This window comes from Meriones unguiculatus, chromosome 11, assembly GCF_030254825.1.
Source record: "Meriones unguiculatus strain TT.TT164.6M chromosome 11, Bangor_MerUng_6.1, whole genome shotgun sequence".
Lineage (NCBI taxonomy): Eukaryota > Metazoa > Chordata > Mammalia > Rodentia > Muridae > Meriones > Meriones unguiculatus.
In genome coordinates, this window is record NC_083359.1 from 83,317,803 (window position 1) to 83,341,524 (window position 23,722).

Sequence of the window (23,722 nt, forward strand, 5' to 3'; positions counted from 1 at the left end):
ATGGGAAACGCAGAAGGAAAGCAGCAATGAGCAACGTGAAATGATGAAGACCTTGACAGAACTGAGCATCTGATAATCACATTAGGAAATAGCAGTGGCTGGCAAGGTTCTATGGTGACTGAAGCCCAACAGGGAAGACTCCAGAGGAAACTATGCTTCTCCGTGAAACTGCAAGATCATAAAAATCATGTTAAACCTGGAGAGGGACACAGTTCCCTCTGCTGTGCAAAGGCCTGAGCAGGGAGGCTGCCTTAATTCTCTCCTCTTCTTAGGCCAGGTGTGAAGCTTTACTTGGGCTTCTGTTATCACATAAGAAAGACGGCCTATAGAAGATGGTGTGGAGGTAGACATCTATGATCCCAGCACTGAGGAGGCAGAGGCAGCAGACCGGGGCTACAATCATTAGCATCACAACAGCCCCCAAATGGTGCTTCCTGATGAAGTCAGAGGAGGAGTGGCTGACCAGCTGGGTCCCTTCTGAAATGCCCTTATCCACTGTCAGAGTTTTCACCTGCCAGTTGAGTAACTACCTGGCAAAATCTGTTAATTTTCCTTGTGATTCTCTTCTTGAGATTGGCATTGTGATGGTTGATTTGTGAGTTATGTAGAAAAGAAACTAATTTCAAATGGATGGTCTGGAACGCATCACATTTCCATCTCTAAGGACATGTCATCAAATTCCTAGGCTTCTCTCTTGAGTGTCTCACCTTCCTTCTTTCCAGTTCATTTCATTGAAAACATGTTCTCCATAGACCTGGCAACTCCCTTCTAAAAATATAGAAAGGCTTCCTGTGCCTTAGCTTTAAATTTTCCTATACTGTGATGCTCTGGCCTACTCTTTCAACTGCCCCCCCCCCAATTTACTGTATTCGTTTCTCATAATTTTTAGCTTTAAATAGTTTCTTCCTATAAAAAGCAAACTTGATATTTTCCAAATTCTTTTTTTTTTTTTTTTTACTATAACCATGGCCTCCCCTATGCCAATCTCCACATGTGAAATACCACTCTTAACCTAGCCCTTCTTCCTCCACAGTAACTACTCAGGGTAACTTGATTGTTGATGTTTGGCTTGAACTGCTCATTTTAGCTCTGTCTCTTTGTCTCATTCCCTCTCCTTTTTCCCTTCATCATTGTGGGTACATACAACATAGTACTCTTAATATTCATGATTTTGAGTTTCAGTCTTTCCTTGTACGATTTCATGAATATTTCCTTGTTACCTATTATTAATCAAGATAACTTTTGGGATGGCTTCTTAAACATTTGAAACACACAAGTATGTAAACTTGCAATGTAAAGCATGAAATTCTACACAAATATTTGCTACCAGTTTTAAAGAAATATTTTCACACAACATGGACCTGTCTTTAAAAAAAGTGTTGATGGAAATTTAAGATCAAGAGGGAAAAATCTATCAAGAAGCTATTCCAAGATTACAAAGTTTGTTTTCTCATCTGCCTATTTATTCCTGAATAGATGCTACATTTTAAGCCTGGTAGCACTAGGCACTGAAGATATAACAGTGAACAAAAAAAAACTGCATAAAAGCATTAATAAGTACTCGGTGTTATGAATAATATAGAGTAAGAGAGACAGATGTTGGGACAGTTACTTAAAACATGAAGCAGTGACATTTGAAAGAGGCTTGAATTGAAGGGAATGGGGTACAACCCATGAAAGTTTTAAGAAAGAACATTCCTTTCAATTACGAAAGTCCCCAGACAGAGCCAAGCTCAGCATATCCAAGAAACAAAGGGGGAGAGTGTCCCTGGAGATGGGGGGAACATATGGGGTAGTTAGAGCTGAACTCAGAGAAGCAGATGTAGAAGGCATGCAGCACGTGAGAATGCGCTGGCTTGGGTCCGGAGCTTGGTGCAGGGACATGGCAGGGATTTGGGTAGAGAGCTGTGTGATGTCGTCCAGGGCCTCCTGGAAGCATCTCTGGTGATCGTCGCATGATGGCGGAGGGCAGGGAAGAGAGAAAGGACTCAGCTAGAGAGGAGTAGAATGAGGAGGTAGACAGGAAGAAAAGACATAGTTGACCACTAGGCAAACACTTGAAAGGACAGCCCGCACATAGTTCAAAGAAACTGACCGTGGAATGTGAGAAGAGTGAACTCATAAGGGACCAGGATGTATTTGGTCTGAGTGACTCAGGGAAGGCAAGAGAATTATGTCTCGGTGGGGAAACAAGGGTCCAGCGTTAAACTGAGTGAAGTAGGCGGGAAATGGAACGCGGATTTGATACCGAAGAGATCAAACTTGAATCCCAAGACTTCTTATCTGTTATACCCTAGCACACTGTCAGATAGCACACCAAAATAGAAAGAGCATCCTCTTACCGTTTCTATGACAACACTGCTCACCGGGATAAATGGGATTCAACTAGAAGCCAAGACTAAAAGTAACAGTGAAAATGCCCAAGCACATGTGTTTGCTAGTTAACTTGTGCTGATGTAGGAATTATTCAAGAGCAAACACACATAACACCCTATGCACTGGGTAGAATATTCTACTACTTATTCAGTTAAATATTTTTAAGTTTGCATATTTCAAATGTGTAAGCTTTTACTATAAACATTATGTATCAAAAGGACATGAAAATATCCCCCACCAGCTTTCAACACCATGCAAGTCCCAAGTTTTCTCACAAAGAAAATTGTACCTTCTAAAGGTGACGAAATCCTTATTCTTTCATAACATACATTGATGTCCTCACTAAAGGGAGGGAAGTGACCTATAGTCTGGCAGGATCATGTTTATAAAACTAGATTGCTAGTGAAAATAAACAAAGCAAAAGTTAGCAACAGAGGGGGGAGAAAAGAAGAAGAAAAAGCTGGCCTTTCTCCACGGGTTAGGCATAGGCAGACTGATCTCATTTCCTGGGAAAAGCCACAGTGACAAGAGAGTCTACCAGGGAAAGAACATTTTAACCTCCAAATTCAAACGGTCACTGTGGCCTGCTGGGTTGCTCACTAGTCAGCATGTGCTGGCTTTATTAGAGAGGCACCGCAGAACTTGAAAGGAGGGATGTTGGTGTGCAGAGGAGAAGCAGGCTCAGACTGCACGCTTACGCAACAGGTCACATGCTGTGACTCCTGACTGTCGCCAAAGCCATGATCCTTGCAGGAGCGGTGTCCGTGAGGAAAAAGGCAGAGTGAATCACCGACACTCCTGTGGCTTGGAGGAGGAGGGGAGTGCGTGGTGAGCACCACCCTGAAGGCAACTCAAACCAGTAGGGTCTGTTGTTAACCAAAAACTGTGATCAGTACTCGGCATCCGTAGTTTTCTTGTACGAGGAATATTGACTTTGGGGAAAGGGATATTTTGTACCCAAGGGAAATGGGTTGTATAGTATTCCCCACGGGCCCCTTGTTATTTTAATTCTTTAGTTCTTTGAACAAATTACCAAATTTTATAATTCTACATCTGTCCGGGGATCACTGTAGTTGTAGTCTACATTTGACAGAAAAATTGGCCACATCACAGAAGGCCAAGGGCTTTTCCTTGGAATCAAGCTCTGAACTCCCGGATGTTTTCCTTCAGTAGCAGGCTGACTTGTATTGCAGTAAGCCTTTCATACAAACTGTATGGGTGATATCTGTACTGCCTCCCAGCCTAAATGGAACCTACGTCCATAATCAATAGAACTTCAGCACAGCCTCTATTTTAATCCAAGGTAGATTTTTTTTCCTAATAGTTTACAATCTCTGGGAGGTGAGAGGGGGCAAACCACTATCATATAATGTAGTGACATTTGCATGTTTAAAATGCCTCATCTTTTCAAAATGAGATATTCTAATCTTTCTGCTAAGAACACAAAAAGGCAATTCTCTTTTTTATCAATATATATAACCTTATGTAGGCTATCTCTGATTATTATTATTATATTATTATTATTATTTATTAGCCTATAGAGACTCCAGAGTCCTTATCACATACTACTCTTGACAAGGACCCAAGGGTCTATAACAAGAACTTGGATCATTTTCAACAAAAACTCACAGGGCACTGCATATTTCCCCCTATGCCATTACTCTGCAGTTTTCCTAACTAGCTATGAAAGTCCCATGAAATCTTCAACTGTGTTTTCACTACCAAAGTGGGTGTGAGCTGCAAAGCTGGAGTTCGGGTGCTTTATATTTCACAGTTGTAAAGATTGGGCCTGAGCACTGGGATTCTAGGAACTTGGGATGCTAAGAAAACTCATTTGTTGTAGTACATCAGTGACAGGTCCCAGCGTACTTCCAGCTAGTACCTTTGACTGCATATTCTAAAACATAAGAGATAAGTCGGTCAGGCTCTCAGAGGTTAGATAATTTTAACCCCCAACCTATTTATTTTCTCCAAGATAATTTCCAAGCCAATTAAAAATAAAAGGTAATGTTTCTAATTTGAAATACCTCCAGAAGCTCATGTTTTGAATGTTTGGTTCCCTTACGGTGACTCTTGTTTTTGGAGGCTACGGAACCTTTAAAAAATGGGGACAAGCTGACAGAAGTGGGTCCCTAAAAGTCCTGTGGAGGTTGTGTCAGAAGAAGTGGACAGCCTCCTGCGGTGGCCCAACTGCTGTGAACTGAGTTTTTCAGCCATCTTTCCTCTGCCACGATGGATTCAACCCTCTTCTGTCTCCGCTCATTGGCCTTGACTGTGCTCTCCGCCTTTCCTTGGGTTGTGAACCAGTATTGGCTTCCAAGAGTTTTAGGTCAGCCAAACTCTGGAGAGGAAACACCAGCTGCTCTATGATGAGAGGTGACAGAAGTCAGCAGGGCAAAAGGGGTCTAGAACAGGAGTGCAGAGATCTCAGTAACTATACCTTCCTAACTGTTTTGCTCTCATTCATGAATGGGGTAGGGTGTTGACATTGTCACAGCAGTAAAATGCACATATCGCTCATGGATCATAAGATGATGAAATGCAGTTGAAAATAACTATTGGTAAAATAGTTTTAGTGACAAACTATGAGAATTCATGCTACTGTTCTATGCTCATGCAGTTGAGAATTGTGGTTTAACCAGGGGTATAATTAAGTAGTTAAGTATGATTTAATCATACTTACTAAGTCTATTCAATAATACAATATAATTCTGTCTGTTATGGGAAGATACAGTGTGTTATTTGAGTTATTCTACCTATGGGGACCACAGTACTGTAACTAGCTAACTTGTTCATCTAGCAAACAGCCACCTAAATAGCAGGCCATAGTGGCTAAGGATAATTAACCTTGACTGGGTAGAGTGAGTTACAAATTCAACCTTATATATGTGACAGCTAACGTCAGAGCAATCTCTCATGTCCCAGAACTGCTTGCCCGTTGGTCTAAAATGACATGAGTACAGAAACTGAGAATAAGTTCATAGAAACTTTTATGGTAATTTGACCTCTCCATGACATTCACACCTCGGGCAGAAGACTAGTCACCTACGTAGGGTTTAGACCAATTTGAGTGTTGTTGACCTCATGGGTGAATTATAAGCACCACAAAATACATACTAGCCCTGTGTACAGTAGGACCTCAGAAATTGAAAATTATCCTTTCCCTCCCATGTAAAATTTGAAAACGCAGAATTTTAGAATAAATTCATAAATTCCAAATGATTCTGATTTATAATAAAGGATAGCATTACAGGATTATTCCTATGAATATATAAAATGTGTAAATGCATCCAAGAGCTAAATATTTCATCATTCATCAGACTTAGCAGAGTAGAGGAGGAAAAGTGAGGAAGGGGGAAAGGAAGAGAAGAAAAGAGAGGATGGAGGAAGAAAAAGAGGAAAGAGGGGGATGAAGAGGGGAGGGGAAAACAGACGTGACATCTTGGCCCTCATTATCAAGGAGGTTTCTCACCAGGACTCAGGCTTGTCCCCTTTCCCTCTGTTACAATTAAAGTACTGAGAATCCAATAAGCAGCCATCACCATTAATTATATCTTCATCCCCCCACCCCAGACTTTGAACACACCAGCTTCTCCCTCTTTTTCAAGCTTGAGTGTTATTTGACAATTTTTTCTCCTTGGCACCCCTCTTCATCTGTATCACAACTCAAAGAGAAGTGGTAAGAGAGAAAACTGTACAGTCTACCTTTGTTTGGTTCATTTGTTTGGGAATGAGTGAGAGGTGTTGAATGGCAGCATTGGGTTGCTAAGATAAACCCCTCTATTACCTTGACTGAAATGAGTTTGATTTTCCAAATGTATTGTCTTCACCATCTGCTTAAGACAGCATGTAGGGGACATATTGAAGTCCAATTTGGTAACCAATACATTCTTAATTTTTCAAAACTAAGAGAAATAAAACCAGACAAAGTTATGCAATAGGTTTCATATCCCTTGAAGACATAAAAATAATTATTAAATTGATGTGACATCTCTAAATCATTGTCATGGATTTCTCTAGTGCCACTTCATAGTAATGCAATTAATAGTCCTTTTACTCTTCCAGGACTTTCCAAAACCTTTTTAAGGGTTTTCAAGGTCAAAGCTTGCTTTTTCACTTTTGTCTTATTTAAGCATACGATGATGTCTTCTAAAGGCTATATGGTGGGTGATGATGTCATCACTTGACCATGGTCTAGAATTGGTGGTGGGAATGTACGTTGTAAGAGGTTGACTCATTTGTTCTCTCCACTTCTGATATTTTTCTTTTTAAGAGCTGCTTTTGCTGTGCTTGCCATGACTTTTCTACTTTATTATCATCTAAGAAGTGGTGTGAAAGTCTACAAGTTCTCTTGTGCATGTGTGGAAACACAAGAAGTGTGTGTTCTTGTCTGGTTTTCATCACCCCAACTTAGAATCCCTACTCTATAAAACGTTATGTGTATGTATTATTTCTGTTGTTGTTGAGGTCTAGTTTAGGCCATGGTGGTCTGATAGGATTCAAGAGATTATTTTGATCTTATTATATCTGCTGAGGTTTGCTTTGTGCCCAGCTATATGGTCAATTTTTGAGAAGGTTCCATGAGGTGCTGAAAAGAAGGCATACTCTTTTGAGTTTGGGTGAAAAGTTCTGTAGACATCTATTAGGTCCATTTGATTTAGGACTTCTGTAAGTTTTTATTTCCCTATTTAGCTTCTATCTAGATGATCTGTCTCTTGGTAAGAGTGAAGTGTTGAAGTCTCCCACTATTAAGATGTTGGGAATCAATGTGTGATTTAAGCTTTAATAATGTTTTATTTACAAATGCAGATGCTCTTGTATTTGGGGCATAGATGTTCAGGATTGTGATATCCTCTTGGTGGATTTTTCCTTTGATGAGAATGAAGTGCCCTTCTTCATCTTTTTTATTAATTTTGGTTGAAAGTCTATTTTATTAACTATCTGGATAGCTACTCCAGTTTGTTTTCTGGGTCCATTTCCTTGAAAAACATTTTTCCAGCCCTTTACTCTGAGGTAGTGTTTATCTTTGTTGCATAGGTGTGTTTCTTGGATGCAGCAGAATGCTGGATCCTGTTTCTGCAACCACTCTGTTAATCTGTGTTTTTTTATTGGAGAGTTGAGTCCATTGATGTTGATAGATAATAGTGACCACTCAATGTTAGTTCCTTTTATTGTGGGCCTCTGAAAGACTTTACCCAGCAAAGGTATTAAAGCAGATGCTAAGACTCATAGATAAACTTTGGGCAGAGTACAGGGAATCTTATGAAAGAAGGGGGAGATAGAAAGACCTGGAGGGGACAGGAGTTCCCCAAGGAGAGCACAGAACCAAGAAATCTGGGCCCAGGTGTCTCTTCTGAGACTGATACACCTACCAAGGACCATACATGGAGATAACCTAGAACTCCTGCATAGATGTAGACCATGGAAGCTCATTGTCCAAGTGGGTTCCCTATTAAGGGGAACGGGGGCTCTCTCTGACATGAACTCAGTGGCTGGCTCTTTGATCACTTCCCCCTGAGTTGGGGGGACAGCCTTATCAGGCCACAGAGGAAGACAATGCAGCCAGTTCTGATGAGACCTGATAGGCTAGGGTCAGATGGAAGGGGAGGAGGACCTCCCCTATCAGTGGACTGGGGAAGTAACATAGAAGAAGAGGGAGGAAGAAAGAAAGGGTGGGAATGGGAGGGGATGAGGGAGGGAGCTACAGCTGGGATGCAAAGTGAATAAATTATAATTAACAAAAAATAAATTAATTTAAAAAATAAAAAAAAACATTATGAGTTTCTTATTTGTTTTTTTAAAGATAGCTCACTGGTTTAAAAGAGGAAGATGGTCTTCCCTCGGTGACCATAGCTTCCTCTAAAGATGCTGAAAAGGAGACTAAGTTACCTAAGATTTCTCTGCTTCTGAAGAGAAAAAGATACAATGCAAAAGAGACAGGACTAACCCACCAGTCAACAACAAAGTGAAGATTAACGCTACCTGGACAGGAAACCTAGGGAAATTGCTTGGATTTCACAGGTGCATTTAATTTACTCTGCCTCATGCAACTGACTATCACCATAATGCCAATTAAATAACAGAATCATTTTGAAACCAATCATTACAGTTCATTTTTATGAAGCAATCAAATATTGCTGTAGACATAGCCATGTCATTTGAATGACAAATGCGTCTTGACAAAGTAGAAATGAAAGGGCTGGGAGAGCAACTTAAAGGGTCGGCCAGAGTAATAAAGTGGTCAGCAAGTGCTGACATCCCGAGGAAGCCTTGTCAGGTGGCTAAGAGCCCGCTGGATTAAAGAAGAGAAAAAGTCAGTGTGAAGGAATCCCCATCACTTTCTAATAACATAGTTTGGGCTGTCTAATTAGAGACTTAGTTGCTACCATGAAACACTGGTTAAAATGTTACTTGCAGAATTGTACTTTCACCTGAAAATGAACAAATCCGAAGGGGGAGTGCTAATTTTGATTGTTTTTGTCTGATGTGTCAGTACTAACCAATGTTTGAAGATCTTCATTTATGAGGACGCTTGTCAAAAACCACAAATCCTATAATCAAGGTGTAGCTCTTTTAAACAATGATGGCTCATTGAGCAACAAATGTAGTAACATTTGTACTGATGCTGAAAAAGCAGTAGCATGAATCAAGTCATGGCATGGAGCTGTACCAATTTTGCTTAAGGATATTCTGATGAAAACTTTACCACTATCACATCAACAAATTAAAATTTGAATATATTAACATAGTCTGGATAATAACTCAGTTTAGTTACGCTATGAATTCCTATGTCTAGGCTGATATGTTGGTCTGGCCTATAGATTAAATTTGACACTAAATTTCACAAAATGGCGTATGTGTATAAGTAGCCTTCCTACTGAGGACACTCTTGTCCCCAGTAAGGCACTTGTGGGACGGGACTGGACTAGCTGCTTTATTGGTAAGATTCCATTTTTGCCTGAAATACTATCAGTTCATCCATGATTTTTAAAATTTGATTTTTGGACAGGCAGTCATTATTTTAGAAATAAACAAAATGAGCCTGTCAATTTAAAGAAAAATGCCAAACACCAGCTGTGGACAGTGATAAGATTTGGCATTAAAATGTTGGAAACTTGATAGCTGTCACCACAGCCTGACAGCTTCCACCTTACCAGTGGGACTGGCGGTGATAATAGTGAATACGATTCTTAAATTCTTAAATGGCATAACAGAATGTATACACACTTGGAAGCGTGTATAAACTGGCGAGCCCTTGTTTTCCAAGTGACAGCTGTGTGTGAAATTAGAGACTCACTCCCAAGCAAAAGCATCAGCTTAGAGTACACAGCAGAGCCCGACGGATGTGAGGGACGCAGATGGCAAAGCTTGGAGTTCACTGATGTAATTTCAAACTCTACTGTGCTACTAACTTGAGAAAGTGCCACTTGTTGAGCTTTTGGTGCAGTTTCTGGAAAAGTTATTAAAATACTCCTTCACTTTCCAACTATAGATTTGTATCAGGCCGGCGTTTCTCCATATATTTCAACCAAAACAACATATTGTAACAGATTGAAAGCAGAATCAGATACGAGAATCCAGCTGTGTTATATTAAGCCACACATTAAAGAGGGTTCGAGGACTGTAAAAACAATGCCACCTTTCTCACTAACCTTAAAAGTATTTTTCCACCAAAAACATACCAGTTGTATTAACATGAAATGGCTACTTTTTTTTAAAAAAAGTCTACTTTTAAGTGAATTAATAAGTATTTTTAATTTTTTTCATTTTTATTTCTTAAAGAATGGCTATGACTGATGGCATGCTGACAGATGTTTGCCAACTGACTTTCTGGGGTTCAGTAGCATCTGCCAAGTCTGCCGTGTAATGTTCCTACTAAGCGCAATGGTTAATTTCAAGTGACAACGCGGAAGCAGAAAAGGCTCACAAAATTCCCGATGCAAGCCATAAACTACACAGAAAAGTTCTTTGGGGCCATTAAAAAATTTTGAGTGAGAAAGGGTCTCCAGACCAAAAATTGAAGCATTCTGGATACAGGTCTTGTCTTTGATCTTCCTCTAAGCATCAAGAACACCGAGAGATCTAAGTTAGCTTACCGGTTGAGACATGTCAATGTGCATGCCTACATGTATGCCTACACCCGCACACACTACAGACACACGCACACTGCAGGCACTTAATACTCGCTAAAGCAAACCCTTTTCTACTATTTGAAGGACAATAGCTTATTATTATTATTATCTAACTATATAAACTATATTATTATTATCTAACTATATAAACCACACACTAGTCACACTTTGGCCTATAAATGATTTTAACGAGGAGGTATGGGTGGACACTGAAAGCAAGCATGGTGAAATCTGAACGATAAAAACGAACCTTCAGCGTTAAGTTTGGGGGGGGGCGGGGGACGACTTTCTGTATGTTCAGGGTACTTTCCCCAGAATCTAAAAAAATTAACCTGGACACTTTCAAAATCCAAAAAAAAAAAAAAAAAAAAAAAAAAGGAAAGGGGGGGCTGGACACTCACTACAGCTAGACTTTGTAAATATTTTCTTTATGAAAGCATGCATCTGCTTGGAGTTAACTGCAAAGTGTGACTAATATTTTCTGCCCGAGTGTGTGCCGTGTCAGTTCCTTTTGCTGAGGCCCTCTCTGTTAATTAAAATTAATTACACATGCCAGGAGTTTTCCTCGCAATGTGGCAAACTGAAGCAGAATACTATCATGTAAGCAAGATGGATGGTTGGGATTTCCATAGCACTTTTTTTTTCCCTCACAAGGTATAGTCTCTAAGAATCTTTATGAATATGTGGGCTCTACCATAAAGTAGCTGACAGAAAATAAACATAAATTAACATAGGAAATGTTAAGTCATGGACAAGAATCCTGGCCTGCAGATTGCTGTTTTTAGAGGTCGACTTACAATGAGTGTTTGATGGGGGTGGGGGGTTGTCTGATGATCCTCATGAAGCCGTGTGTATCGAAATATGACTCTGAATTCAAGCCCGTTCATTCTTTTCACACTGGAGAGTAAAAGTGTCTGCTGTAATAATGCCAGGGCAATATATGGTCACTCTGATGATGAGGGGAAATAGTGTGTCTGCCAGAGAGGGCCGTGGACCCACTATTCACCTGCCACTGGATTTAAATAGCAGTCTTGATGAATAACCCTCCTTGGACTTTTTATGTTCATTCTTACTGTTTGACACCATTTTTTTTTTTCTCCTTGACAGGCAGACTGTTTGACACTATTCTGCAGGTCATCTCTAAAAACCCGATTATCCCAATGTCACTAAAATATGCCTTTGGTGGGAAGCCTTCAAGACTGCCAAGGGACTTGGAGCATTCAAAACATTCCTTCATGCTAGACCCTGCTAGGGATCTTTCTGAATCTTACTGTTCATTTTGCCCTGAGCACTGACTCTGATACCTGCATCCTTTGGCACCTCTCTGATGACTTCAGCCTGGGAATGCCATGCTGCAAAAACAAACAAACAACAAAACAAAACAAAACCCTACACAGCCCAGATGGGAGCTAATGCACACAGGTTCTTTTAAATCTACTCTTCCAATAAGAACCAGAATGCAGGAGTATTATTTTAAATGAAAGTTCAAGACAAGACAGTTCAGACCCCGCCCCCTTCCCTTTTCCTTTAGAATGACTCATGAGGTTTCAAGAAGAAAAAGCAGCTAAATCTTTAACAAATACTAGAAATCTAATGTTATTGATTGATTGGTTAGTTGGTTGGTTGGTTGATCAGTTTTTCAAGATGGGGTTTCTCTGTGTAGCTTTGGCTGTCTTGTAGCTTGAACTGTAGACCAGGCTGGCCTGCAACTTACAGAGCTCTGCCTGCCTCTGCCTCCCAAATGCTGGGATTAAAGGTGTGTGCTGCCTCACCTGGCCCAATGTTATTCATAAACAGTCACATGCTTAAAGATTGATACTTCCATATTGATCTCTTTCAAGATGGGATGATTCTCTGTTCCACTTTCTCTCAAAACTTCCCGCCACACTGGCCCATGTCAAAGCTGTGTTTTAGAGCCATTCATATACTGTTCTGTAGTATGTGTACATCAGCTGGTGCTGTTTCATGCTTCCTAAGTGGAGGCACATCCAGTCCCAAGCCACAGTGTTGGTCGGAAGCTGATCTGGGGGAGGATTGCTGCTAATCAGCAAATCGTTCCTGGAAATAGGTGAGGAGAGGGCAATGTGATCTGAAACTGTAGAAGAAAAGCAAATTTGCTACGAAGGACATCATTTCATTTAGTTGTTGAACGTCACACAGCCATGTTGGGCTCATCCATGGCCACAGCCCTGGGATGATGCTTTGACCCTAATCCCCACTGACATTCCAACATCGTAATACAAAACTTTACTCTGAGTCCTTGGGAGAAACTGACTAATTCTAAGTTGCTGATTTGACTCTATCCTTTCTTTAGTTCGAGACACAAATGGCTGTGGAGGAAAACAATGCTTAATTCCCTAGAAAAGCAGGTACAGGCTCTGCACAGGTGTTTCAGGCACAAGGAACCCTTCCAAAGCACTGTGATGACATTTTGGAAAGCTGTTTTCCCCCAGTAAAGGCAGAAATAGTTATTCAAGTAGAAGATCATACTCCTGTTTAATTTCAGACTTTAATTTGAAAACCAGTAAGAGAAGAATTTAAATTGATTGCCTCAAGCCACAGGCATTTCATACTCAAGCATTTATGAGGTTTTTCATGAGAATTAATCTTAGCTGTGAAATCAGTTGTTATCAGCTTGGCTCACAAAAGTATCATCAGATTATATTTGATTTTTGTCTTAGGTTAGTTGGTGAATCAATTAAACCAAGTGGGCAGTTAATTTCGGTTCTCTCGTCTCTCTAAAAACCTCTTTCTCCCATCTCTGCTGCACCTAGGATTTCCTAATGGTGCAATTTCACAACCAGAGACACTCATGAAGGTATTTTTCACAGAAGCAAAAACTGAGAAACTATCACAAGGTACAGGACCAGAGCACGCATGACCTCAGGTGTGCTGACTGTGGGGCTCCACAAATCTACAGCTTGAAGGCATAAAATGGTCTTTTACCGATTTGCCAAACAGCCGGTTCCCCAACAAGAGAAAACAGCATTTATCTTTCTAGGTGGAGAGGGTATAATCAACTTTGCCATTTACAGCATTCATAACCCAACAGTCTACAGAGACCTCCGACTCGTGTGAACCTGAACGTTCACATGAGGGGAAAATGTAGGATGAGAGAACGAAAATCCTGCCTTTTGGATCTCTGCTAAAACTTTGACAAATTCTAAAAGCAAAAGGAAACCTCAGGACAGGAAGTATAGCTCAGTGGTAGAGCACTTGCCTCATTCATGCAAGTCTCTGGGCTCAATCCCCAGCACTGCGGGGGTGGGGAAAGAAAAGCTTAGGTTTGGCATCTGGGGGCTTAAATGGGGAGTTTTTATATTACATTGTCTAGGTGTTAACAGTTAGAGAGTGGTTGAGTAATGGAAGTAAAATGATAGGAACAGGATAGAGACAATTTATAATACAACTTCTACACTGTGAGGAGTTTTTCTTTAAAAGGCACCATCTCTGCACTTTGTTCTGGTCTGAACATCAGTTATATGGTATATAACTGAAATGCTCAAATTCTTCCTTTTAAAGGAACTATTTCCCTTTGACTTCAAACTATTATATCAGAATGTAAAGCAACATTTCTCTTTTTAGTGTACTAGGGTTTGAGGTTCTGGCTTCTAGAGTTGACCCACAGACTTCTTCTTTACCAGCAAGTGGCAATGTCTGTACCTTCTCCATATAACAAGGAGGGCTGTGCAGCGCCCGTCCATCAATTCTTTCATGCTACTGAACGCTCAACTGGCCAGGGATTGTTCTAAGCCCTAGGATCAAATCAATAAACAAGATAATTTGCCTCTCCATGGGGATTAGCTTAGCGGTGAAGGTAGTTACAAAATCTATAACAATATTTTAACATCTCTATCATGTTATTTGTCTTGAAATCAGAAAGAAGTGCCACAAGCTAAACTGTCTACCAGGGCTCTCCAGCTCTTAAACTACTGTTAACATTTCTTATAGGGATACTCCTGACACCTGACTGCTGCCACTGTGCTGGCGTTCTCTCTTGGAGGGATCATCACAGGTCAAATGGTCTCATGCTTAGCACGCATACATAATATATATATATTATATATATAATATATATATAGACATATATTTTTTTCCAACCCTGGAAAAAGCCATGAAGTTATAAATAGAGTACAAGAAACTATACGGGTCTTTATTACTCTGAGAATTATTAAGAGCTTCTGTTCTCAAATTAACTTGCTGTTTCTTCCACCAGACACTCATCCATAGAGAGGATTACAAACAGCCCTACCCTAGGATGACACACCTACCCACCCTCCGTGGGAAAAGTATGGTAACACACCATCACATTTCTCAGTGTGGGTTTCTGGGCTGGCAACAGAATGAGTCTTCACCTGACTCAGAAAACTTACCTTGAATGGGAGCAGAAACAATGAACAACACTCTGTGTAGCAAAGAGCAATGCCTCAAGCATGGTTTCAAGGACACTGGGATAAAAGAATATTTCACCACGTGTCTTTATGTTCCTTCCAGAAGCACAGCTATACTGGTTTCTTATGTAATAGTTCACTAATCCAGAGGAAAATTGTGCTGACCTGCCGAAATTCCTTTAACTATGAGCATTTGCCCTCCTGACTTAGAGAAGAAACCCTGGTTCCTTTTTAAGAGACACATGACATTCAACAATGTTCATGTGAAACCCACCCTTTTAGGGCAGGCCTTGTATACCATTCTTTGCCCAGCATGTTTATTTAATTTAGCATTTTCATAAGCAACTTAGACATCAAGCATGTCTTAATATAGAAACACAGCCATAAAGATATATAACGGGGTAAACCTGACCCCAACTTCGTTTTCAACTAACAAGTGGAAAAACATGCCATCCAACAATGAGAATAAAGGGCTATTCTTTTCAGAACACCTAAAAAGCGTGCAGTAACTACAGGACAGCTCTCTTTGACATTTATTGAGTGTCAGCAACAAGCTGGGAACAAAGTGGAGCAGTGAGCCATCCTTAAAAAAAGAAAATCACTTTCTATAGGAAAAGGGGGAGGAATCGAGTAGAAATACTTGATGTTAGTAATAAACCGTATCCTGAACTCCAGCTACAAAGTACTGTCAGAGAAAGAATGCCTTATTTTAAAAGAAAACAAAACTTGACAACCCCAAGGAGTATTCAGAAAACACCATGTGGCTGGCTGCCCTCCCACCCCCTTAGACAGAAACAGATCTCAGCTGGCCTCCAAAACTGACATACCTGGGACCAAATGGGCCTTAGCATGACCTTCAGGCTGAAGGCTTGTCTGGGGAGGGCAAGGACCAGCACAGTGAGGCCATTATGCAGACACACTTCCCCTGAGAGGAAGCATGGCATTCCTAGCAAAATCAAATGGAACAAAACCTGGGGGCACATTCCAATCCATGGTTTAGACCAGGCCACAGTGAACTTTAAGAATCTTCTTACTCAGATTTAACTTGTGATATATGGTGAGGCAATAGATGCGGGAAAAGAGGACTAGGAGGCGTCGGGTGGGTCTAGACCCCAGGTATTCGTGACGCCATCTATGAAAGAGCCAGAGGACGGCTGGGAACTGCATACTCTTACCTGCATCCTAGGTAGAATAAACCAGCCTGGGTGTGAATTTTTCTCTCCTCAAACACTGAAGTCACTGCGACCCGTAACAAATCCTTCCATTTATAAAACTCTTTAGCACTGGAGCTCTGTTTAGAATGGCTCTAAAATCTGGTCACCAGACTCATAAAGATCATATTAATTCACTAGGACACCAAAGGATTTTAAAAAAGGGGGGATGTTAAATGTATCAGTTCCCACACACCTGATGGTGTGGGACCACAGAGAAACTGTGTTAAACTTTATAGTGGAAAGCTGAACTAGCGAGCTAATGAGTTCCCAGCGATCACGCTGCAACACAAACAGCAAGGGCTAAAGTGGTTTTTCAGGGGCGGTGTGGCAGGAAGGTAGGGCCGTTCCACACAGGGCTTTAAAACGGAGACTAAAAGCATTCCACGGAAATGTGTAAGGCCCGAGAGCAAACTGCAGAGCCTGCACAAGAAGGTAAAAACTTTTCACTGTTTTCCTTCACAGACAAGTCTGGTTAAAGACCTCAACGGGATTCCAGTTCACACCCCACAGTCAATGTTTAACTGGTGTCAGAAGCAGCTAGGAGATATGGGTCCTGCGGTATGGTTCTGGCTCGGTTATAAGGGAAAGCCATCTACCTTTAAGATGGATGTTAGAGCTTTAACCTATGCAGAAAAGAAGACAAAGACAAAGAAGATTATCTCTAGGGCCCCAGGAAACTCTAGCGAGTCAGGGTACTTCAGCACACCGCTCTGTTGTCAACTTTAACTACCTCTCAGGGATTCCTAACCTTGAGGCTTCTGTGGGTCCACTATCACAGAAGACAGGTGGAAAACAGAAAACAGAGGCGCTTAGGAGACCTCTACGTTAGCCAAGCGATCCATCTAAAGACAAAGAAAGAGAACACTGCCGTTGCTGACTTGCTTTGGAAGAAAGTAAGCTTAGCAGCACAGCATCAAAGATGACTGAGGAGCCTATGACAGAGTTATCTGTGAAGATGACTCCAATAAATACATGATTTCTTCTTTACTTGGGGTGGCAAGGCCCGAAAGCTCAAAAGGTGGGCCCGAGTCAATAAACCTGACAGAAACAAAAGAGGAATGTTTGGGATTTGTCACTCGTGCTACCTTTTCCTTTGAATTTAGCTTCTTCCTATCCAGAAAAGGTGGGCAATGGGTTAATCAGCATTCCGCATCAGTTGCTTTGACCTGTACTACTTCCTCTTTTTCTGTTTCCTCCACAACTATCCATGGTGTAAGTCAGGCCAGGATGCTAACTGTATCAACTGTGGGTCTGTCCTGTGCTCCAGCATTGCAGTGTAAGCACTAGAGTGTTACACACACCATCATTTACTCGGGTCAAATGTGACCAGACACACTGCAGTCCATTTGTTTCATGTACTACACAGTCTCTTAGTTCAACTACATTTTTCTTCCGGTGTATTTATTTCTTTATTTATTTACCAGTGGGAACTGGATCTATACAACACTCACTGACAATTGCAAATGCCATCAAAACAGAAACATCCTATTTCATTCTATTAGAGTGCCAATACTGACATGCGTGCCTGTCAGTGAAGAACTGCTTAATTAGAAAGGGTAACAGAATAGAAATGGAGGCAATGAGAGAATGAAGGGGCAGGTCATCTTTCCTGTCATCTTTCCCATTGGTCTGTGTGTACCCTGCAGCCCACAGGCTGTGTACCCTGCAGCCCTTAACCCTAGCAGAATTCAGGAACACAGTTTTGTGTGTGTGTGTGTGTGTGTGTGTGTGTGTGTGTGTTTCTATTATCTTATGGTAATGAAAAAAAACTCATCATTTCAGCCAAGGTGACTGAATCAAAATTTTAAAACCTCTTTCCTATAAGACAACTTAAATGTAAAAGCATTATTAAATCTAAGCTTTTTCCAAAAAGGAAAAACACTAATATCTTGCTAGAACTACCCCACCAAAAGGGAAACATGTGTTTCCATTTTGCCATTGGATCATGTCCATTTCAGAAATCCAAAGGCTTGGTGGTCAATGTCCTCAAAAAGACGCTAAACAGTACATTGGAACGTATGTGAGAACCAGGACCTTCCTAAGGTCATATCTCTAGGCGAAGGATAAATTGGGGGAAAAAAATTAGTCCCCTACCAAAAAAAAAAAAACAAAACTGGAAATGGTACCAAAAAGAAACCTACACAAGACACAGAGATATGCAGCATGTGAAGGGAGGGTTCAGTACATGGGAAAAAGACAAAAATTCTCTAGCACATATCTAGATGGGATTTATAATGAGAAACAAGATTAGAAGAAAAGAACAAAAATGTTAAAATCTCACATTTTTGAAAGAGTGTGAGCCCTCAGCATTAAGAAGTAAATGAATCCCAAGGGAAGGACACAAAACAACATCAATCCATATAAACAAAGTATATTTATATCTCAGAGTACCAAAGATAAAGGAGATCTTTAAATGAACTGGTAACAAAATACAGAGTGGCTTAAAATGGGACAACAAATGGACTGACAGCTGACCTCTCCAAAGCAGGACTGAGGCAGATTCTAAAGAAGTACCTTCAACATTCTATCCTGTTTATTTCTATCTAATTGAACAAAGGTCAGTTTGTAGCTCACTATCTAGTGAAAGGTGTATTTAAAAATGATGTCAAAATAAAAAACATTTTAAGGAAAGTAAATACTGACCTTGAGATTTTAACCAAGTTGCAACTATTAAGGATTTCTTCAGGATGTACTTTCTTATGAGGAACACAGAAACCAAACCAAAACATACATTTAATGCAAGAAGAAAGGTGAGTCAGTAACTTGGTAATTATGTCAGTATATATCTAAAACACTCATCATGTTTATGTTTCTAGTACAGAACATTCTATTGACTAAAGCAGTGCAAAAACTAAGGTGGAATTTAAATATTGACAACAACAATGTGGATATGAGAAGATGGTTATTGTAATCAAAATGTGTCCGGCTATTTTAGAAATAAGATAGAAAAACTAACTTATGACTTTACGACAAATAGGAATGTCATAGTATTAAAAATTTGAAAGACAATAAACACAGTGTATAACTACCAAACTTGAGAAAAGTAAGAGGTCAGGAAGTGGGGATAGTATATAGGAAGACACAATGAAGATGGAAAATGACACTCAAATTAAATTTAAATAACTCAGTGATGATTATAAAATACAAATGGGCTAAAGTTACTCAGATCCCCTTAAAGATTTTATATTAGATTTAAAATAAAGAAATCTAGATATATGCTACTAAAAGAGAAACACTGAAGATCAACAAAGATTGATAACAAAAGGACGCAAAAGGCACACTGAGAAAGTATTAACCAGAAGCTATACAATATTGATTTCAGACAAAGCAAATTTTAAGAAAAAAGACCATTATGAGAAAGAAAGAATCTATTACAAAACGGGTCCTTAAAATTACTAGGAATTCTAAGTTTGTTAAGAATTTTGTTTCCATTTCAATTATGTGTATGTGCATATGTATATCTCTATGTGTGAATTTGAACATGAGGGCAGTGCCCGTGGAGGCTAGAATAGGGTGTCAGATCCCCCAGAGCTGGAGTACACGAGGTTGTAAACTACCTCATGTGAATGCTGGATGCCAAACGTGGGTCCTCTGTAAAAGCAGCACGACTCTAAGCCACTGAGCCATCTTTCCACCCTATGAATTCTAGGTTTTAGTGACAATAAAAGCATAGATTATCCTAAAAACCCTTAAAGCAACAACTGAAATTTTCAAGCCCACTAGGTGACATATAGTTGTTTATAACTTTTTAACTATCTCCCTTGTCAGTCCTCTCTCTGGAATTTATCTACAGTTAAGCTTTTTTGTCTGTTTTGTCCACAGTCATATTTTTAAAGCTCAGAGAAACATAATACACAGTAGTTGCCGAGTACACTTGTTGAGTGTTTGAATTAGTCAAGATGAAAATCAGATCTCAACAACAGAGATCAGGTAATGCAATCAACAAGCATGACACGGAGCCTGCACTTCTAACTCATGAAGACATGCTCTCAAACAGGCGTAAAGCTCTTATGAAAATTCAGAATGTGCCAGACCACATGGTCTGACCACAAGACAATCAAGTTTGAAATAAACAACAACAAGACAATAAAGTTCTCTGCATTCTAAAACATGAAATACATTTCTGAATAGCACAAAGGGAAGAGGAAAACAGAGAAGCTCGCAACACAGATAAAGACTGATGAAAATATTATAACCAATATTGTGGCAAGCAGCAGAAGACATTAAGGCTACCTGCTGAAGAACCGCACATCCAAATATATCTATATATCTATATATAGATATATCTATTACATAATATGGTTAGTAGGTAGGGAGGTAGGGGATGGCAGAAAAAAATGAGGGGGGATATGATCAAAATACCCTATACACTCATATGAAATTCTCCAAGACTTAAAAAAATATTCTTTTTAAAAACACCTTCCAGGCTAGATGATTTTAGCAGTGACTTCCAACAAACTGTTCCAAAGAACAATTAGTGTTTAATGGCATGCAACTTTATGAAGCTAAAAACCTTGATTCTCAAACTTGCCAGGGGTGGTACACAAGGGAAACTGTTGCTCAGTCTTCCTTGTGAAAATTATTGTACAAGCTTAAAAAAAAAAAACAAAAAAAAAACCCAACTAGCTCCACAATGACTGTAAGAGATCAAGGATGGTTCCTTGGGGGTGCTAATAGTGTGTTTCACTACACAAGTAGATTGTAGGTGAAAAATATCAAATAGTCTACTAGGTGGAGATATTGACAACGTCGATCAGCTTGGTTTGAAAGTGTATCCAGAATCCTTTGTATGGAGAAATACAGAATGTTTTTCTCCCTTCCTTCCTTCCTTCCTTCCTTCCTTCCTTCCTTCCTTCCTTCCTTCCTTCCTTCCTTTGTTGTTGTTTGTTTTTGGTTTTTCAAGACAGGGTTTCTCTGTGTAGCCTTGGCTGTCCTAGACGTGCTTTGTAGACCAGGCTGGCCTTGAACTCCCATAGATCTGCCTGCCCCTGTTTTCCCAAGTGCTGGGATTACAGGCGTGCACCACCGCACCTGGCCAGATATTTTTCTAAAATACATAATGTAAAACCTTTGAAATAATTCCCTTCAAAAACAGAAACAGAACGAGAACACCCACCTATGATCAACACTGTCCTGGCAGACTTAGCACAAACACCTTTCAAAAAGCTCAGGATTTTAAAGGAAAATGTATTGCTTGGGGTAGCTGTGTCTGGAAGAGGTCTCTGAGAGAATGCCAGAATTCAGTATCATTTTAGGATTCAAGGATTCCAGAAGATCTACATTTTTCTAAAACCTAGAATATTCTTACTTTGGTGATGCTTGTACTTTTTAACAGTTACAGTTGTATTTCTTCCTGTTCCAAGCTCTTTAATAACTGAACCTTCCGGTGGACACTTGTTGGACTTCTGATTTGACTGAACTCTCACAGAGCACACCCTTAAGCTCTTCAGATTCTCCAGGAACTCAGAAGAGCCCAATACAGCACTGAGCTGCGCTCTAGAAGATCCTTACTGCTCAAACATGACTTTTTATTCCTTATCATTTTCAGTGTGGTTTTTTTTTTTTCATTGTTTTTTGTTTGTTTTGTTTTCTTTCACACAAGCTACTTTCAAGAAACACCAAGTCCTCCAAGGGGGGTGGGAATCCCATTTCAATATTTCACTGGAGAGTGGTATTTCATGTTCTTTCCCCTTGGTTCTTAAAATGGTTTGTTCTTGTGGTTTTTCCAAGTATTTTAGTATTCTGAGTCATTCTGAGCAACTGACTGGGAATGTAGGAAGAAGTCTCCTTTTGCTGTTTTGATTAACTGTGTGATTGACCCTGGGCTCGTCACTGAACCTAATCAAGTAACTTCATTCATTGCTAAATAAAGATAAAACATAGCCTGGAAACACGGGTTAAAATTAGACCCTGCCACCTGGTGACTCACTTCTCATTAATTTACACAAATTAGATTTTTCTTGTAGCATTTCCAACTGAGGAAAAATAAAAGCACCCCCTTTATCATTTCTGTCCAACTGTAGCATATTTCCATCCATTGTTTGCTCAATTCCACGGCTTAGTTTTAGTGAACAGTCATAGCACCTGGGGATGGTCGATGTTGGCACTAAATCAAGCCTTGACAATCCCCAGCAGCAATAAAAGGAAAAATTAGAAAACTGCCATGAGGAGTAGGCAAGGAAGGAAAAGTAGACCAAAGGCCTGACTCAGCTTCCAAGTCTGCATTGTGTGATCTAAGAAAGTCAAAAGAACATTGAAACCATGCTTTCTAACTTACACAGTGGTCACCCACAGCCTTCCATCTTTTTAACTTTCTGTGCAATTGTTTCAATTCCACAAGCAAGAAAAAAAAAAAAAAGATGAGGATTTCTAAGTTTGTAAGTAATAAACCCTGATGTGGAGGACTGTAGGTAGTAAAATATAGTTTTAGGAAATTATTTGGCAAGATTTCAGGGCCTGCTGGAACACCAGGAAATACAGCAGGATTTGAAAATCTTTCTGACTCTGTTTTAGTCTTTTAAAGCCATAACCTGCGGTGGATGTTAAAAATACAACACAAGCCTAAGGAAAGCTGATGTAGTGGCACTTGCCTGTTATTTCCACCCTTGGGAGGTGGAGGCAGGAGGATTAGGAGGATTATAGGTCAAGGCCAGCCTTGGCTATAAGAATGAACTCTAGGCTAGCCTGAGGTACCTGAGATCCTGACTGGAAAAAAAAAATTAAATGTGAGAGAAAAATTCTTAACATAAAGACTGCTTCATGTCTTACCTTTGTTCTGTGTTAAAGAGTGCAAAGACGTGCTTGCTGGACATGAAGCCCTTTTCCACATCCCGGACCTTCAGGTTGTCCAGTGGAAGCATGTATTTCTTTTCTTTCTCCTGTTACACAGGTGAGAGAGAACAAACTTTAATAAAAAACACCGATGGCAACATACCACCTGAACTGGCTACCACTTGATCACACTTGATTACGTTAACTTGACACAGTCAATCACCACCTTTACACCAGCGCCCAAGGAATACAAGTTATCGGAGACAGTGGAATCTAGTGATTCTCAACACATGGGTTCAGAGCTTAGGGCTGGGGGTGGGGTGGGGTAGGGGGGTGTACAGGAAAGACTCGGAGATGGAGAAAACACATGCTCCTCTATCCTTGCCCCCTTAGATGTTTTGAAATGTTAGTTTGATATTAAGAATTTAGCCATCTGTTAATATTTAGCAAAAATGTTCTGGTCCTAATTCAATGAGAAATGCCAGATGGATTTCATTTCACGTTTTATGTGCAGCCTAAGCAGTTTTGATAGCCAGCATTGGCAGGGGAGTGGAGACGCACAAGGACCCTGGTATGAAGTACCCCATAAACTGAGATAAAGCACAGAGAACCCTTCCTTCATCTGGGGCTAAGATGAAGGATAGGTCCACAAAAGGACTTTTCTACACAACTCAGAGTTATTAGTCCACTTGGGAAAAGCCACTAGGATTAGCTGGGTATTCATTAACACAAGTTCTCTTTCAAAACCAGACAACTCTTTATACAGAACATGGATATTGGAAAGGTGACGTGTGCAAATGTGACCAAACCATGTTGGTAAAACACAGCAAATGCCGAA

General features: G+C 40.1%; 1 protein-coding gene across 5 annotated transcripts in view; it reads right to left on the reverse strand.

Annotated features, from left to right (window-relative positions):
* Dnm3 (dynamin 3) overlaps positions 1 to 23,722 on the reverse strand; it is a 464,195-nt gene that overhangs the window by 106,700 nt on the left and 333,773 nt on the right. For all 5 annotated transcript variants that reach the window (XM_060364575.1, XM_060364572.1, XM_060364573.1 and 2 more), the window contains one exon: positions 22,882 to 22,991. In XM_060364575.1, coding sequence (XP_060220558.1) covers positions 22,882 to 22,991 — 110 coding nt within the window. The remainder of the gene's footprint in view (positions 1 to 22,881; positions 22,992 to 23,722) is intronic.